Source organism: Dreissena polymorpha, chromosome 8, assembly GCF_020536995.1.
Source record: "Dreissena polymorpha isolate Duluth1 chromosome 8, UMN_Dpol_1.0, whole genome shotgun sequence".
Taxonomy (NCBI): Eukaryota; Metazoa; Mollusca; class Bivalvia; order Myida; family Dreissenidae; genus Dreissena; species Dreissena polymorpha.
In genome coordinates this window covers 89,793,684-89,813,231 of record NC_068362.1, presented here as the reverse complement: position 1 = coordinate 89,813,231, position 19,548 = coordinate 89,793,684, and the positions used below count along the sequence as shown (strand labels likewise).

Here is a 19,548-nt window from a genome sequence, read left to right as displayed (position 1 = left end):
CATTGGGGATATGATGGTTCTAGTTTTTCTTATTATACTGATAGTTACATCAATAATAATTATTATAATTATTATAAAACTGATAATAATACAAAAATATAAAAAAAATATTATGATAATAAAATAATAATAATCATAATAATAAAAATACCTTTTACAATAATGCTACTAATAATTATTATTGTTATTGTTATTCATAAAAAAAAATAACAATATCCAAGGAATTGTTCAAATTGAATGCACTGGTACGTTTGTACACTAACATTTAATTCGGTAAGAGATACGTATTTAGCCAATAAAGGGGATATTACGACAATAAAGAGCATATAACCATTAACGCCAATACAGATGATATAACCATTTCTTTTATGACAGCTATTACATAAATATTTAAAGTGTGTTTTGTCTTACAAACATGACATTTAAACAAATATTGAGTGCATGAACTGTTTTTAACATTTAACATGTTAATTTTTAATTTTGGTATAAAATACCAATGTGTTTGTTCACACACAATTATAGTATAGGTGTATGTTGATACTTTTCGAACTGACGTTAATGCCATAAATAAAACGATCATTGAAAGATCTTGAGCCGCTTTAACTTAAAAATCAGTACGCTGAACACGAACAAAGTGTAAATAATTAGACGATGAATTCAGTAATGCACAAAGGGGACGTGCATATATATTGTGCAAAACTTTCTGGTGGAATGTATTTGTATTTCAATAATGTTTTGCTTTTGAAGGGTTTACATCATCATGTGTAACTTTAACATGTATCCCATATGATATATTCGACTTCTGTGAAGTAAACTGGCGTTTATTTTAGTTCGACCTGATAAAATAATGATGAGATTTCTTTGCATTAACTCTTTTTTAAACTAGCTATGAAATTTGCAAGAAAAAGCAAAATTCATTCTGTGGTCGATTGAATCTAAATTTTGAGAATAGTTTGTAACTACAAAAAAATATAATAGATGTGATAACGATTTATAAAAATTATACGAACATTGAGTTTACTACTGCACAAGGTTTGAGTTTTACTTTGAGTTAAATACTGTATACTAGGTCTGGTAAACACACACACAACAACAAAAACGCGTTTACGGCGACCGTTAATTAAAATTCAATCGAATATATAAGTTAACGTAAATATGTAAGAATAAAATTATGTAAATTTTAATTTAACAAAAACACTAAACAAAAAATATTTCAATTTAAAAAAAAAGATTAAACATGACGTCCATTTTGAAGAAACATACTACTTATATTTTAAAAAATGACGTCCATTTTGAAGAAACATACTACTTAAATTTTATACAAATTTAATTTAAATTTGAAAAAACTGTATCGTAGGTGATGTGATTTAAACGTGATTTAAACACGATTTAAACGGATTGCGTTCGAAGTGTTACTGTCCGACTTCGAGAAATAAGATTGGGGAACATTTGCATAATCAGGTATATGAACGTAGGTTGTGTAAACGTTCTCAATATATTATTATCGGTAAGTAAACGTTTATGCAGCAAACAACAAATGTCTCTTGAACATTTCCCATAGTTTTTTAGATTCTAAAGCAAAAAGGCGTAAAGATATCTCACACCATACACAAACAAAGTATTGTTTGCGTTCTTTATATAATAAGGCATTTGGTGCAAAACGTTCATTCCTTGTTTCCCATATTTTTCAGATCCATTTATTTCAAATTTTACTCTTATCGATACTATATATTTATCTCTAAATATTGATTTGGTATATAATTACAAATATATAAACATAGTTTAGGCTTTTATGGTAGAAAATAGTGTTGTCAATTGAACTGAATAAATTATAGGCACACGAGTGTTTGTTATCATTCGGAAACCCAGAAACAAACAAATTCTATTCATTAATCATTATACAAGACTTAAAGAAAAGATCATAACATTACTCATATACATTTTCTTAGCTGAAAAAGTTTGTTTGAAAAGTAGGAACATATTTAAGTTTCACGTGGTTAATAGCTCAAGCTTCACATGCAGGTCACCCACAATGAAACAATTGCATATGTGCAGACATATTTTTAAATATGTGAACAAATGTTGATAGTTTGAACTAATCAAAATATGAAACATACAATATGTAAACATGCTACCTGCACAGGTCAGGTGGCAATTCCTTTACCTTTGAAAATGATATGAAATTCGGCAATATTAAAGTGCAAGTACACGTACCTTACATAACCTGCTAATTAAGAACTTGCTTTTTACGAATAGATGATACAAACTCAAACCCATTTCGATCGAGCTGCAAGCCTAAGTTCTGCATTGTAAACAAATGAATTGACCATAAGTAGATGTGCAGGTATGTCCTTCAAATTAACATGGAAGAGTGTTTGAACAAAAAAACATAGCCGTGAGTCTATACATCAACAGTAATAACGCATCTACGTAAAGACAAATACGTTCACACGATTTTCTTATGACAGTTCTAATAAAATGTCTTTAAAAAGAATAGAATCACTATAAACCGTATCGGGTTAACATAATACTTTTTCCATATGACATATTATACTCTTAAGTTATCCTAATATTTATTTTATTACAAAAGCAAAAACGCAAGTTAATGCCGCATCAAAACGTATCAGTGCAAGTTCTTATAACGAGATTTAGCTACTTAGTTCCTCAGTGTACAGTGTTATACGCGATGGATATGGTGTGAACTTGACAGGCGTTACAATACACTTCCATTGTGTTGGTCTCATTTGCAAGCAGGACTGGAATCTGGTATGTCATGACGTCAAAGGAATCCATCAAAACCTGAGGACACAAAATAGTATTTTTGATAAATATCATGACTTAAAGAAAAACAACTTGGAAAAGAATGCAACCATGTGTACGTTCTTATCGCCGTTTGCCGTTTTACATTTGCAAAATTCCACGTATTCGTTAAATTATTTATTAAACAATTCCAATTGCGGACTTTGGTGGTGGTGAGGATGATTAAACGATGATGATTACGACGATTACGATGACGACGATGATGACGATGACGATTACGATGACGACGATGATGACGATGACGCTGATGATGATGGTGATCAGCCGAATTGATATGAAAAAAAACTAGGAATTACACTGGTCAGATGAGAGAAAAATAGACCGTAAGACGCCTTCTATAAAGTTGCCAAATAAAAGTATGAATTGTTACCCGAATGTGGTCCTGGTCCACGATAATGAAGGCGAATGTGTATCGTGTTTCGGCTAAGAAGTTAACTGTTATGGCGCCCGTTTCTGCTTGCCAAATTCCATTCAACATTGTGTTTAGGATTAACTTATTTCCAAAAATTCTGAGTTGTGCTAGTATGTTAGTGGCATTTTTAACGAGGTTAACGGCAAATCTGGAATAAATTAATATAAGACTGAACAAAATAGACATACATACATATTTCCGAAATGATAATAGTTGGTGATGGTCCAAAACAATGATAAAAAACCAAGAAAATAATAGCATTATTTCATCGCTAACAAATACGTACAGCCTCAGTAAACGTTAAAATGTATCGAACCACATGACGTCATATCTGTACGTACTTGGGATATGAAATTTTTGGTGTCAACGTCAAGTTGATCCTCATGCCTGTAAGGACCTCTGGAACGGGATGAAACAGTTCCACGAGGGCTTCCATTAACTGCAACTGTAACGAAGAACATTTTTTCATGGTATTTTGTATTAAAATAAGAAATATTGATGACACATAAGTCAACTGTCTTTATTTCTTTTTTTTTCCTCCTCCCTTTTCTTTCTTACTTTATTTTTCATTCAGTCAATCAAAACCGTTCCATTCGTTTATCCATTTCGTTTGTTTCTAATTTCATGAATTACATTTAAACCATTAATTTGCCAAATAAAGGATAATTACCTGTGGTATGTATGATGACACACTTCGGTACTTATTCATGTACACCGAGCCTATTGTTTCAGAGGTCAAACCATGAACAACAGCGCGGCAGCTGGACCCTTCTACAAGTAAGCTTTGTGTTCTTAGCCATGCATGTTCAACGCCACACCGGATACTGTTGTCTCTGGAAATACTGGTGGCGTCATAATCAATCACTGAATACAGTGCTGATCTTTGGATGGCGCAGATGTATGTATATGGCCTAACAAAAAGGACAGTCGCAATGCAGAACGTCAGCTTGAGCCACTTTGAATGCATCGCCCTGAAATTATGGTAATACTATGATCATCTTCATGACTTGGTAAATTATTCACTCAAAATGTAAACATAAGAATTGTAAAACAATTATATCTACTAAAGTTTACATCGTTTATTGAAGTACCTTGTTATGTAATGTGTTTTCTCATGTTCACGAGTCATAATACACGGCCGTTAATCAAGCGTGCCACCTCTTTTTTGAGATGCCTTAATAAATGAGCCAATGCTACTTCCGAGGTGGCGCTCAGGTCCGATGGTTTTAAAATTAAACAGATAGTTTTACAGGGTGAATAGGTTTTATATGGATTTTTTTCTACATAATTCGCATTATTTTTAAAAATCGGCCATTGTTGTTCTATTCAGCGATTATAAATTCAACCAAAGATGTTCAGAAACAAACAATCACAACCCATTAGGAAACGTGAGGACCTTAATAAGTTGTGTCATGGTAAAATTCGTAAAAGCAAATCGATGTATTTTGCCTGTGTGACGAGCAAATTCCCAGCCAATTAAATCGCTCATTACATAAAACGATTGCTTTAAAACTGTACAAGTTAATGCATGCACAAAAAGATCGGCCTCTAGCCGATCTAATAGATAAATTTGCATTTTTCTAAAAGAGATGGAGCCAATGCAAAGGAGGTTGCGCTCAGATTAGGAGGTGGCGCAAATGCATATGTATAGCTATTTTAAAGTGAAATATTTTATGTTATGGTTTCTATTATGTTTACATGACTTAAATTATATTTTGTTAGTTTACTACCTTTCTCAATAGATGTCGATCTCCCTAAAGAAATCCAGACCGCGCTATCACGTATATGGCCCTTTTACAAACAGGCGAAAGCAGACAACCCACGGGCGAAAGTCCAAATAGCATACCCAGCAAAACTCCTAGTTAATGGAAAGCTGCTCAGAGACGAACTACCGGACTGGGGAAGTTGATGTCCCAAAACAGATTGGCAAATCTCGATCGTTTAAGCAACATAAAATCTGCTGATCGCATGAATGAAAATGTCACTAACCAGTCTTGTTCAGCAGCAGTTTTACACCCACAGCAGTTGTTTGATGAACATATGGAGGTTCAATCTAGCGGTCTAGTCTTGGGGCTTAACGCACTTGATCAACATTGCAGGGTATCACATGACCAACAGCAAACAGCACAGCCCCGCGTTGACAACCAATTGCCGATCCACCAAGGATCAAAATCGTCATATAATGTCTCGGAAGGTAATGATTGTCTATCAACCCAGAACAATACTATCGTGAAATCTCAACCGTACGCGCAGAGTTACGCTGCTCTCGATCTGAGCCTCTCTGACACACAGTTGAATAGACATAATGCAACAGTATGCAATGCCCACAAAGTCCCAACGGAATATCCGTCACTGGAGAGCACGTTTCAAATACAAACAGCGGAGCCATCGATGCCACTGAACGTTCAGCCCGCTGCACAACATACAAGAGAACTTCCGGTACCACAAAATGCATGCTCTGATCTGTCATCATCACACAATGAGGAACTTCCGGTAACACAAACACCCGCTACATCTCAAGTGCATTTATCGGCAGCCGATACTCGGGCTACTAATCCATTTCTAATATCTAAAACCACAGATCAACACAGTCAGAATAATAATTATGTTGTGCCACCGATTTTTAAAACTCCACTCTTGCCAAGTGACAATCAACTTACATGCACTACAGAATGTGATATTCCTTAACAACCGTTTGTGCGTAAGTACACATAAACTAGTGCTACTAGTAGCTTAAAATCCCATGGAAGACCAGCTGCACGCAGTTCAGATGCCTCAATTAGAGCGGATCGATGATCGCTTTCATCGAAACCCTACAGCCGAGACATTAGTGCCTTTCCGTGTACACCTCGAAAAAACACGGATGCTATAAATAAAACTGGGAAAACCGGGAAACCAGAAAAAGCTGACACCGGGCTTATCCCGCCAGCTAGACTAATAAATAAGAACGATGGGAGAAGGCTACGCTTCGGTGCGTTGTTCTTAATGTACAGGGTTTAATTGCACGGAGAACTAATAAACTCTGCTCAGCTGAATTAAAAACAGTTTTTGAAAATAATGATGTACTTTTAACAGAAACTTGGACAAATATAAACTCTACTGTTATTTACATGTTAAAAACTTTGAGTAATATGTTTTGAACAGAATAGAAAATAAGAAGGGCAGTAAACGTTTTTCAGGTGGCATTGTCATGTATCTACGAAATAAATTTGTATGTGATGTGACACTAATTTTTACAAGCCAGGATGACATTATATGCATAAAAATCTCAAAGGACACATTGATGTTAGATAAAGATCTATATGTTTGTTTATGTTATGTTGTACCATATGATAGTAGTCGCCAAACAATGATCGATAACAATATTTTTGGTAGACTGACAACTTTTATTACAGAAATTGATGCGAAGTGTCGAAGCAATTGTTATATTTTACTTGCTTGAGACTTTAACTCACGCTCATCTGACTCGCCAGATAATGTAGTAGACGATTCGATTCAAATAACTCGAATCTAGATATTTTACCTGACGATTGTATTGCCGACATAGAAATCAAACGTTATACACACGATAAAGGCCGCATTAATAACAACGAGCATCAATTATTGGATTTATGTTAATCTTCAGGATAACGTATAGTTAACGGTCGAATGGGTGCCGATAAATATATTGGTAAATGTACATTTGTTGGGCATAGGGGCTCAAGCTTAGTTGATTATGTTATTTGTTCACCGGACTTATTCCCGGTTATTTATTATTTTCATGTCAACGAACCACACATACTAAGTGATCACTGTTCAATTAATTTTTTGGATTAATATGTACCGAGATGAATCGATTTCGGATGACAATAATTTAAACCTCTGTGCTGGTGGTAAAGATTATGTATATAAATGGGACTATCGGAAAAAAAACTTGTTTTGAAAATAGCATATCATCAGTCCTTGTACGCAATCAGCTGGAACACATTTGCCGTTCATTATCATGCGCTGTAAATCCAGAGGGCATAACCACATGTATTAGTGAATTTATGCTGTGTATGGATAACGTTATGTCTCCCTTGTTTAAGCGAAATCTTAATATTGCCGAACCAAGTAAAACATGATACTAAGAGTGCCAAACTGTCACAAGATACGCCCGTTTAAAGGTTTTGGACAACTTGATAACTTTACCATGACCCATATTTAAACTTGACCTACATATCATCTAGACACAACTTCTGCCCAAATTTGGTAAAGATCAGATGAAAATTACTTCAAATAGAGAGCGGACACCATGCTAAATGCTTGAAATGCATTAAGTGACTTCGTGATCTAGTTTTTGACCCGGCATAAACCATGTTTGAACTTGACCTAGATATTGTCTAGATACAACTTCTGACCAAATTTGGTAAAGATCGAATAAAAACTACTTCAATTAGAGAGCGGACACTTTGCTTAATGCTTGAAATGCACTTAGTGACCATGTGACCTAGTTTGTGACCCTGCATGACCCATATTCGAACTCGACCCAGATATTGTCCAGATACAACTTCTGACCAAGTTTGGTGAAGATCGGATAAAGACTACTTCAATAAGAGAGCGAAAACCATGCTAAATGCTTGAAATGCACTAAGTGACCCTGTGACCTAGTATTTGACCCGGCATAACCCATATTCGAACTTGACCTAGATACTGTCTAGATGAAACTTCTGACCAAGTTTGGTGAAGATCGGATTAAAAATATTTGCATTAGAGAGCGGAAACTGCTGTGTACGCCGCCCGCCCGCCGCCAAGGTGAAACTATAATACGACCCGTTTTTAAAACGGGCGTATAAAACTCATACATTTAATAATAAATGGTTTATCGAAGAATGTTATATAAAAAGGGATACGTTTTATCATATGCTAAATATTAACCGTACAAATAAATCGGATACAAATAGAGTAAATATGGTTACAGCAAGAAGTCAATATAAAACATGTTTACGTAAATGTAGGTATGAATATGATTAAAAAAAACAACCGAATTAACAAATGCTCGCTATAAAACGCGAAAGTGTATTGGAATATGTTGAAGGGCTGTGTCAATGTTAAACCATCGACAATACCTTTGTCTGATTTTGAGATGTACTTTAAAGCGGTTAATAATCCAGAAACACATTTCTTCACACCTGATGAAGATGTTCTGTTTTTATTGAAAGAAACGAGCGCGATGAGCTAACATGTATGTTTGATGAACTAAATGTTTGTATTACAACCGATGTTATTGTAAAAGCCATTAATAATTACAAAAAAAAATAGATGTGGCGGGCCAGATGATTACCTAAATGAGTGTTTCATTTATGGTAAAGCTGGGTTACTTCCTTTTTTTAGAATCATTGTTTAATTAAAAAAAATTGCAATTGGATATTTTACAACTGAATGGTCAGAGGGATTTGTAGTGCCTCTACATAAAAAGGGACATGTGAATGATGTTAACAATTATAGGGGCATAACATTACAGAGCACTTAAGGTAAATTATTTACACGAATTTTGAATTTACGCTTGTCAAATTGGGCCGAAAAATATAATGTTTACATTGAGGCACAGTCAGGATTTAGGCCGACAATGAGCACACTAGACAATATTTTTGTGTTACATGGTCTCATATCTCATATATTTAATTCATGTAAACAACTATATTGTGCCTTTATAGATTTTTCGAAGGCATTTGACTATGTTACAAGAGATAACCTGTGGTTGAAACTTATAAAATTTGTAATTAGAGGTAGGATTTTAAAAATTATACGCTCCATGTATGACTCAACTAAATCACGTGTTAAATATTTAATATGTTAAGTGAAAGTTTTCCATGCATGCTCGGGGTACGACAGGGTGAATGTTTAAGCCCGTTTTTGTTTGTCATGTTTTTAAACGATATAGAAGACATCTACCTTCACAGCGGCTTACCGGGTATTGATGTAAACACGTTCAAAATGTTTATAATTTTGTATGCTGATGATATTGTAATTTTTGCAAACAGCAGTCAAGAACTGCAAACTAGTCTTAATTTACTTGAACAATATTTTAACCAATGGAAACTCACTGTCAACACGTCAAAAACGAAAGTAATGATTTTCCGTACAGGTGGAAGAAACTATCAAAACCTAGCATTTACATATAAACATAACGCTATAGAAATTGTTCACAAATTTACATATTTAGGCATAGTTTTTACAACCGGTGGCTCATTGAATGAAGCACAGAACACCCTATCAGGGCAAGCACTTAAAGCTATATTTAAAATGAATTAATACTTATACAAATTTACTGATGTTACTGTCAAACACAGGTTAGACTTTTGAAAAAACTTATTGTTCCTATTTTAAATTATGGTAGCGAAGTCTGGGGATTTAACAAAGGCCAAGCCATTGAACGTTTACATTTACAATTTTGCAAAAATACTCTTTGCGATGAGAGAAGTACGCAGAATGATTTTGTATATGGTGAGTTGGGGAGGGTGTCCATGCAGAATATTAGGCATTTTAACATAATCAAATACTGGATCAAACTATTGCAATGCAATGAAAACAAATTTGCCGTAAAGGTTTACAATTTGCTTAAAAATGACTTTGAAAATAACCCAAACAAGACAAATTGGTGCTCACAAATTAAAGCTCTATTGTGTTCCATGGGATTTCAGGATGTCTGGATAATGCAGGACGTCGGAAATGTGAAACTTTTTTTGTCGACAGTCAATCAGCGTCTTAAAGACACGTTTGTGCAAAACTGGTCAAGTCGATTAAGTGACTCCAGTAAGGCCCTATTTTATCATAACATTTAATCTTTTGAATTCCAAGAATGTCTTAACCTTGTTAACATTAAATTAACATTTAACATATCCTCTAGGTTTATAGAAAGACGCTGTCAAGAGTAAGATACAATAATTGAATTACATACCTGACGATTTTTTGTGGTTTCTGGTGTAGACGATATCACAGGATTTCTAATTTTACGTTTATCAGATGCTGATCACATAGATTACATATTGAATCAGGCCGATGGAGTAAACCAGTAGTTACACCAGTTGAAAATAGAACGTGCTCCTTTTTTAATAAACTCGAAGATGAATACCATTTTATTATGGAATGCGATTTATATAAAGATTTACGAGATAAATATATACCATATTTTTTTCGCACAAGATCAAGTATGCATAAGTTCATACAATTACAACTTTGGCACTTATATATTCTATTCTTTTGAGTTGAGAAAACAGTACTTATATCAATTACATGCTCTATCATATACTACGGATACACTTTTAAGAAATGCTTATCTGTTTAATAACTTTGTTGTAAAATATCTCCACTTTCAACTTATAAGTTTATATTAAACTTTTGTCACCCTGTTTTCATATAATAAAACGCCGATTGCACTATCTCCACTTATATGTTTAGTATCATGTACTTTGTATGCGCTGTTTTGTTGTTTTTTGATTGAACAAGTAACATATATTGTCCTCATGGGTTTTGTTGTAAAAGATCTTCACTTCTTACTTATAAGTTTATAACTACCCTCTGTCATCCTGCTCTCATGTATTGAAACGTTTTTGTTTTTTGTTTTTTGCACTATTTCCAACTACATGTATATGTGTATTGTCATATACAGCGTACGCGCTGTCTTGCCATTTATTGCTTGTAAATATTTTGTCCTCATGGGTCTTTTGACCTTTTGGAACTTGTGAAATAAAACTAAACTACTTCAGCACACTTGAGTCGCGTGAGTTTTTAATTAGAAAAAGTAGTTTTCTAATAATGTCTTGATGGACTTAGTAAGATAAGAACATTTAACATATATTATACAAAAAAGTTAACGGAAAAAGACCGAGCTTCATTGTTTTGGGGTTGAAAGTGGGAAAAAACAGCATATATGTGCCTTATTAAGTTTTATTGACCTTGTCCTTTTAATAAATTAAGCATTTGGATTAAGTGCCACAAATCATCGTTTCAAGAAGAAGTATTATCTTATATTTATTTCGTTAATTATCATAGTGTATACAAATAGTGCTGTCGATGAATTATTTTGATAATGTTGAACATTAAATTATTGGATTTATTGAGTATTACACATTTTTGGTATACATCGAACACTATGTTTTATTCATGTTGGTGACTTCTTAATTGAGTTGATCACTTATAAATTTAAAAAACTACATCCTATTTATTATAGAATGTGTTTATGTTCTGTAAAGATTTGGGCCTTCGCATGTACGTTGAAAAATAAAATAAATATAAGAAATTGCATATCTAACAAATGTACGTCATGTGATAATGTAATTGCGATACGACTGTAAATTGATACATCATGCATTGGCGCCACCTCCTATCATAAGCGCCATCTCTTTATAAAAAATGCAAAAATATCTACTACGTCGGCAAGAAGCCAATATTTTTAAGCATGCTACATCTAGTTTATGTTGTATGCAATCGTTTGATGCCGGTATCGATTTAGTTGAGTGGACATTTTCTCGTTGTACAGGAAAAACTCATCAAAAAGCTTTTTAAAACTCGACCATGATACAATTAAGAAAGGTTCTCACGTTTTTAAATGTGTTGCGAATGTATGCTTCTGTACATTTTCAGATGAATAGATCTTCGCTGAATCGCACTACATAAAACGATTTTTAAAATAATGCGAAATACGTTAAATTCAAAAATGCTTTAAGAATGAAAATTACATTAGAAAAGCAAATTGCTTTTGAAAAAAAAAAATTGACCAGCATAATTAAAAATGGCACAACTTTGCAATAACAACTTGAAAAATCTTGCCTATATCCTCATCATCATATGATCTTTCTTTGTAGTCTTGTTTTTTTTATTGTATCTCTCTTCATTCCTCCTTTTTGCGGAAATTTAAGAAATTAGAAAAAACACCTATTGCTTTTTGATTATTTGTGTTAATGTTTATAAATTCTACCTCTCTCTTATAATTAAACATTTCTCCCCTCTCTCTTTCACTCTTCACCAAAATAATATAGCATCGTCTCAAAATGTATTTTCTGGGAACAATATCAAGCATTAGCAAATCAATGCATTTATAACGTGTCATTGTTAATATATACCCAAAACATGTGCTTGTACATAAATCGTAAATATATATATGAAACTTTGGTATGTATAACTATGTAGCTTCATATGTATAACCTTGTTGTAGTTGAGATGTATGTTGGAAATCAATAAAAAAAAGAAAAAAGAAATACGTTAAAACCATATAAAACCTTATCACCTTTTATAATTATTCATGAAATTTCAAAACATCCGGGCCTGAACGCCACCTCGGAAGTTGCATTGGCTCATTTATTAATGCATCTCAAAATACACGTGGCGTGCGTGATTACCGGCCGCGAATCTGATTTGCTTAAAGTCGTAATATAAAACGTCCCGTTCGATAAACATATTTCAATATACTAACAGTTAAATCAGGACGTTGTGGTATATCCATTTTCATATACAGGATCTAAAATGGTTTGTAAAGGTATTTCATATGTTTTCGAGTTAAGCACTTTCGTAAAACAACTGTTTCTATAACCACTTGATCATACTCTGAAAGTATCACATATCCTCTAGGTTTATAGAAAGACGTTGTCAAGAGTAAGATACAATAATTGTATTACATACCTGACGAATTATTGGTTTCTGGTGTAGACGATATCACAGGATTTCCAATTTTACATTTATCAGATGCTGATCACACGTACGTTTTGGTAAACCTGCGATGGATAAGTATAAGACTGACAATAAATATACAAGTCATCTTATTCCGGCCTTCTATCAATGAACCATGTGTTAAAGGTTCTTCTATGGCGAAGCATGAAATGAAGCACCGAAGCAACAAATGGAAACAAGCATAATTAATCATGCGTTTTTGGTGCTAGCAGCTTATTGAACTCTGAGGTGATCTACCTTTAGACAAGTAATTATAGTTTTTCAATATGCTTTAACTGAACTGATGAGGTTACAAAGGATTTTCTTGTGTTCCAGTGAAACTTATTTATTTCGCAAGCCATGCTATGCCGCTACACTTTGTAAAAACATAATTATTCGCTAAGAAGAGGCGGAGCGAACGCAGCGAAGAAAAACCGGTAAATTAGAATATAACTCTTTTCTGATTGGTTGGGTAAATGCGCTTCACGGGAACATGTGCATACTTGATAACCAAATATGATATCTTTAAAAATGTCGAAAAAGGTAATGTACAAAGCATCAAGTTATTTTCCCAAAATAGCTTGCATGAAGTCTAGTTTACTTCTTTGCAATATATACTCGAATACTAACCATATAAATACGAAAATGCATGCGTCAAAACGAAAAACGAGTTTTAATTTAGGCGAAACATATAATTGAATAACGATTACATGAACCGTTCACTGCACTTTCACAACTAATGTACTCCGTCATCCAAGAGAACCTAATGCTTCGATAATTTCCACTGGAGAGGAGATGCACGCGCGTAAACACAAAACAAATACGAGCCCGCCAGTAGACCGTGTTATATATATACATGTATGTTATTTTAAAAACTAATTCTGAGTGTTGGTCAAACCAGAAAAGTAATTAAAATAATAGATATACACAACAACCGTTTAAACCTGAGAAAAATCTCGCGCGATTGAACGATGAGACTCAGTGAATAATAATTTAAGTGCTGTAGGCGCTGAAGGCCAGGGGCTAGATTTAGTGTGCTTGGGAAGAAGTATTGTCCGAATTTCTCCCTTTGTCCGAATGTATACGGATTGACCCAAGCTCAGAGACTGTAAGAAAAGAAAATATTTCTGTATATACTACAGTGTTCATAGACGGTGGAGGACTACATGATACTGTTTGTGGGAACGATAACCTTTTGTTCAACTTTTCATATCTGGTAGAGGTTCGTCTACATAGGCGGTGAAGATATACAACAAAAACAACAACAACAACATGACCGCAAAAAACTGTTACTGTTGGCGTCAAATAATTCACTTTTAATAGCCGTAAATAGCTATTTATTGCATAGTTAACAGATCAGGAAAACATTCATACTTCCTTTTTAATGTGTATACACAAGAAAATCCACTTACCCTGATAAAGAAACGGTGTACAGATTGTGTACTTTGTCTCACGTAGAACTTTTCGCGCTCGATTTGCGCGCTCGATCTGCGCTGCGCAGTGAAATACCATTTCCGGTTACTTCATCTATTTTCGAGAATGATCGTGAATATGTGTTGTTGTTTTTTTCATTTGTTTTTTTTTTCTGGAATAATACATTCCAGAAAAAATCCACTACAAGACGTTAACGCAAAATAAAATAACAATATTTCAAAATATGTTTATAAATACCAAATGTAATGTCTTCAAAAAAATTCTCAATTTTTTTTATTATTTCTGTCTCCGAAAACACTCGTATCTTTGTGGCCTAGACCGTCAAGTTAGGAACTTATTTTCGCATGAATATGTACACAATAAAAGCTGTCGTAGCCAATGCTTAGCAATTTTGCTTCATTAATATTTTTTTACATTTTTTATGACACTGTCATGTTATATTGTGATAATCTGTATTTACAAGGTGGGTTATTGAGATCTGCAAAGAACTACTTTTAGTGCGCATGAATTAAGCGGTAAATCGGAGTTTTACGAATTTGGTTTTTGGCAGCCAGCCAATTCGGATAGGCTCAGAAATTGATATCATTACTATGGCCTTGGGGCTACGCCCCAGGCAATAAACTTAAGGTACGTTCATACCAAAGACTTCCTTTATTTGAATGAAATAAGGATAAACTCTTAAGTCGCGTGCATTTTTAAGCACTTAAAATTTGATCACTACTGATCGTGAAACGCTGTCTGAATGGAACAAGCATTTCAAAAAACATCACCTTTTTAATAACGTCATCATCGCTCGTTAGCCTTAGAAGTTTAAATATATTTTTTAAATCTATTCTTAGGCCAGGAACCTGGTAAAAATAATTTCCTGCTAGTTGAGACACATTTTTGCATTAAACAATTTTAATGATTAATTTTAGAACCTCTGGGATACCCTGCAGTCAACGAAACTTAATGGCGTAACTAATGAGCACCAAAAATATGGTTGGAATTGTTCCGGTCCCGTGGCATTCATTAACAATTCATAAATCGATGTTTTCGTATTTCTGGGCACTAACTGAGCCGTCTCTGTTAGAAAAACAAACAGTATTCCGAAGTTTACGAAAAATAGTTTCGCTGGTTGAATGCTTTATGATTCATCATTGCTAACATGACTTGAATATGGTTAGACAGATATCATTTTCCGATTCATAATCTTTGAAAATTAAGGCTGTTACATTGTTACATAACCATTTATTTATAAAGTAATACAAACAATAAACTAAATTGAGCTAGTTTAACCCAAATGATAAACAGCGATTACAATTAAAACTTTCTCATTTATAAGCTAGTCATTTTCATATCATACTTGTCCATTAAGTCCAAACGAAACAGAATGCTGTTCATTTAAAACCTTTCAATCGTAAGATTTGTTTAATAATTTCACTTACCGTTGAAGTTGAATAATGTTGAATAGTAATTTCCCTTTTTGTGTGCTCTGTTGTGTTGTGTAATGGTGTGTAATCCTCAGAAAGTTAAGTATATTATGCATGTCAGTACAATGATTCTAAATCCATGTATTTAATAAAAAACGGACATGGTGCTCATACACTGTAACACGTGGCGATTGTTTAATTTTACAACTATGCAAACATGGGATTACTTCCGTTAACTTTGGAGTTTTTATTTATCAATCTAAGTTATGATTCTCGAACATTAACCTGAGATGAATCTTTAGGTATGATTATACCAAATAACTGTTAAGATTTTATTAGGCTGATTATCGGCGTGGGCCTCGCGAAAAAGAAAGGACGACTTCAAGAAAGCCGAGTGTCTTTGATGCAAACGTCATTTTGCGGGAAAGGCCTTCATTGGAGCCGTTAAATGTCGCTGGAGCCACAGTGTTTCATGTTTCTACATCGCCACATGCAGAATGTTGTTGTTCCTCGTCAATAGCAGATTGAGAGGCTTTGAATGGTGGTAGATAGACTTTAACGACGATTAGATGAGCTCATAAGAAAGTTCAAGCCCAGCGTTTAGGCACACACGAGGTGAAAGGAAAAATGTTCGACGGTGCTATCTGTGTGGTTCAAAGAAGCACCTAAAAAGAAAATGCCCAAATGTTCGCCGAAGGACACATGGTCGTCAAAGGATGTCGACTACATTGAAGCTAGTAGAGCTTCAAAGAACAATGCAAATACTCTTGGGGACATTCGTGTTCTAAGTGAAACGCAGATGGTGTCAATTCTGGGTGCATCAACACATAATAAACTGATTCAAGGAGAAGTTGTGTTGAAAGAACCGCGCCAGAAAGCGGTTCAAACAAGATGTCTCAGCCGACATATAAAATTGCCGAAGTTATGGTTTCAGTGAAGTATAAACCAGGTGTAAAGAAAACGTTAGTGGTTTTGCTGGGAGATTCGAAGGTTAATCCTAGCACTATAATTCCAAATACTTACACGTCAGAACGATCTCGAGCAGACGTACACTGTAGACACTCCAGTGGCTTGTTCGAGTCACGTCGAAGCATAAAAGTACTGATATTTAATGATAAAACGTCGCCTACGTTTGGTCTGCATGTCAATGCAGAAGGTAGAGCATCCGGGGAAAAGGAGCTCATAGTTTTGGTGCAGGCTGCATCTGAAGGCGACCTTTAGAAAAAGAAGCTTGAAATAACTAACGAAGGTTTTAAAGTCTATGCAAGAGAGACCTTCAGTAACCCAGTAACCGGAGAATGGTCATTATGTATCGTAGAGACATGTGGATGCTCGAGAAGCCTCTGTGACGTTATCATTGGGTATGATAACGGGGGTTTTCGGTTAAGTACAAACCATGTTTGCGTGTGCCTAGTGTTGTGACATTGTGTGTGATGCATGTATGATCTCAGGACGAGTTTCGTTATTGTATTATGTCCGTTAGTTCTTTTTGAAGTTTGCTTCTGAACAGATTTATGAATTGTTGTACTGTTTTGTTTCAGAAGTTTTATATTTTGGAATCATACGGGGACTCATGTCAAATCGTAGGAGTGGGTAATGTGACGAAAAGATTTCGGTTCGAATAAGACGATTCACATGTCTTCACGATTACATTATAACAACCTCCCTTAGTTTTACACTTTTGAAATGTTTATTAAATAATACAGTAAGATATTGTTTGTGTCAAAAATGATTCATTAAGCATTTTTATAGCATTTTATATTAGAAATGTATCTAGTAAAATCCTGCATGTATATTCGGCTCGTTTCTGATGCGGGAAAGGATAATTTCAAAGCGATAACCTCCGTAAAATACAGAGAGCAGTCGGTAAGCTACGTCAAACGCGAAGGAAATTCGTTAACGTCGGTGGTTTCCGGATCGTGCCTTTCCGTTGGCTTGTGGCGCTCGGTTTGCCATTATATACAGGCTTGCAAATTCTTAAGAAAGGTCACATTTTCTGCGTATGCAATAAACAAACGGTACGGTACTTTAATGAACAATGCGCTGGGGCATTTGGGTATATACGTTAAACTTTACCAGGTGCTGCCTGGGAGCATATGGTTCCTGTTACTAGTAGAGAGGACGTTATGCGTTGGAAGTCGTACAAATGAGTGGCGGAAGCTCCATCTAGGGCGTTTCATATCAAACGCAGAAACTTCATAGAAGGCCACAGCTTCCTTGAAGGCAACAGCTTCATTGAAGGTAACAGCTTCATTGAAATGGTCCCCTTTTTGTCGCGCTGTAAATATTCTCGGCGACTTGATAAGTTTTTAATTTTCTAATCAAAAGGCAGGCAGCCTGAGGAAAATCATTTAATTATATTGTTATTTTGTAATTGGCTTTCGGGGGGGCATCGGAAGGTACATCGTCATTGTGAAGCCGCGCACATAGCGCTCGGTGGCGGCCTTAGGAAGTCGGCTTCGCGTTACATATAGTTGCGTCGTGCGACTGTCCGTCTCTACGTCTGTGTGAAATTTTCTCTTTCAGACATAAATTTATAATAAATCGATGAATTTAACAATACGTTTGCACAAATGTCAACAGGTAAGCTGGTCGCATATTGCATTATATTCATTTTCGCATGTTATGTCTATATAGGAACATTCAATTGCATCCTGACGATGATGGAGGTAGATTGAGAGGTTCAGGACAGCAATAATTCATTTACATATTAATGTAAGTTTTTCTCAAATTACATTTCACACCTTTGAAAAAAAATAAGTGAAGTATTCCTCTATCGCCGTTTTGAATCCCCTAGGGGTACTGTCAAGTCAATGGAACTCAAAACAATATATAGATATCATTGACACTTGGATGACTTTATCGATTTACACTAAGAATACTGTTAATTATGTGTTACCGATCCCTGGCAGGCATTAATCTTAAATAGAAAGGTTGTTTTCGCAATCGCATCAATAACCTATCCGTCCTGATGCGAAGATTCCCAACGAATAACTATGAGTATAGATGGAACTGCAAAACGTTGGAAACTGTATGGTTTACAATAAAACATATTATCACATTCACAATGTTTAATGCACACGATCTTTATTTTATAAGAAGCTGGACCACAAAATTAGATTGCTATAACCAGGTGAGCTGGTATTTACACACTAAACTAGGATGCAAGAACTTGAATTTACATATTGTTATATGCTAAACAAATCCAATGTGTATGTATTAATAAAAGGATTACTGGGATCCAATCCAGTTATAATTACATTTGAATTTGGTAATTGTATTATGTACAACTCTACCAAACATAGAATTAAGTAAACGATGAATACGTTATATATTTATTAGTTACATCTTTATTTTCTGTTATACGTGACGATCACTCTATCCCTCCCCATTCTGATTGCAATTGCGGATATCATTGTATATTTTAAACTTCTCATTCAATCTCGCACAGCGTTTATTATCTTTAATTATTTTTATTATTATTATAATTGTATCCAACTGATTTGTTCAGATTGAATGTATAATACAATTGCAAGTTTGTACACTTACATTTAGTCCGATAAGAGATACGAATTATGCCAATACATAAGATATGACCATTTACGCCAATAAAGAGGATATAACAATTGACGCCAATACAGAGGATATAACCATTTCCATTATGAGTGGTATTACATAAATACGTATAGTGTGTTTTTTTCTAAAAACATGACATTTAAACAAATCGTGCATGCATTAACTGTTTTCAACATTTAACATGTTAATGTTTAATTTTGGTATAGAATCACACTGTGTATGTTCACA

The 19,548-nt window shown here is 34.5% G+C and overlaps 1 protein-coding gene across 1 annotated transcript in view; it reads right to left on the bottom strand.

Annotated features, from left to right (window-relative positions):
• Window positions 1-1,368: 1,368 nt before the first annotated feature.
• The window catches only part of LOC127842422 (uncharacterized), a 50,377-nt gene continuing 32,197 nt past the window's right edge, over window positions 1,369-19,548 (bottom strand). The window contains exons 2-5 of the mRNA XM_052371918.1: window positions 3,903-4,203; window positions 3,574-3,677; window positions 3,191-3,380; window positions 1,369-2,799 (exon numbers count right to left, since the gene is read on the bottom strand). Coding sequence (XP_052227878.1) covers window positions 2,665-2,799; window positions 3,191-3,380; window positions 3,574-3,677; window positions 3,903-4,199 — 726 coding nt within the window. The 5' untranslated portion in view covers window positions 4,200-4,203 and the 3' untranslated portion in view covers window positions 1,369-2,664. The remainder of the gene's footprint in view (window positions 2,800-3,190; window positions 3,381-3,573; window positions 3,678-3,902; window positions 4,204-19,548) is intronic.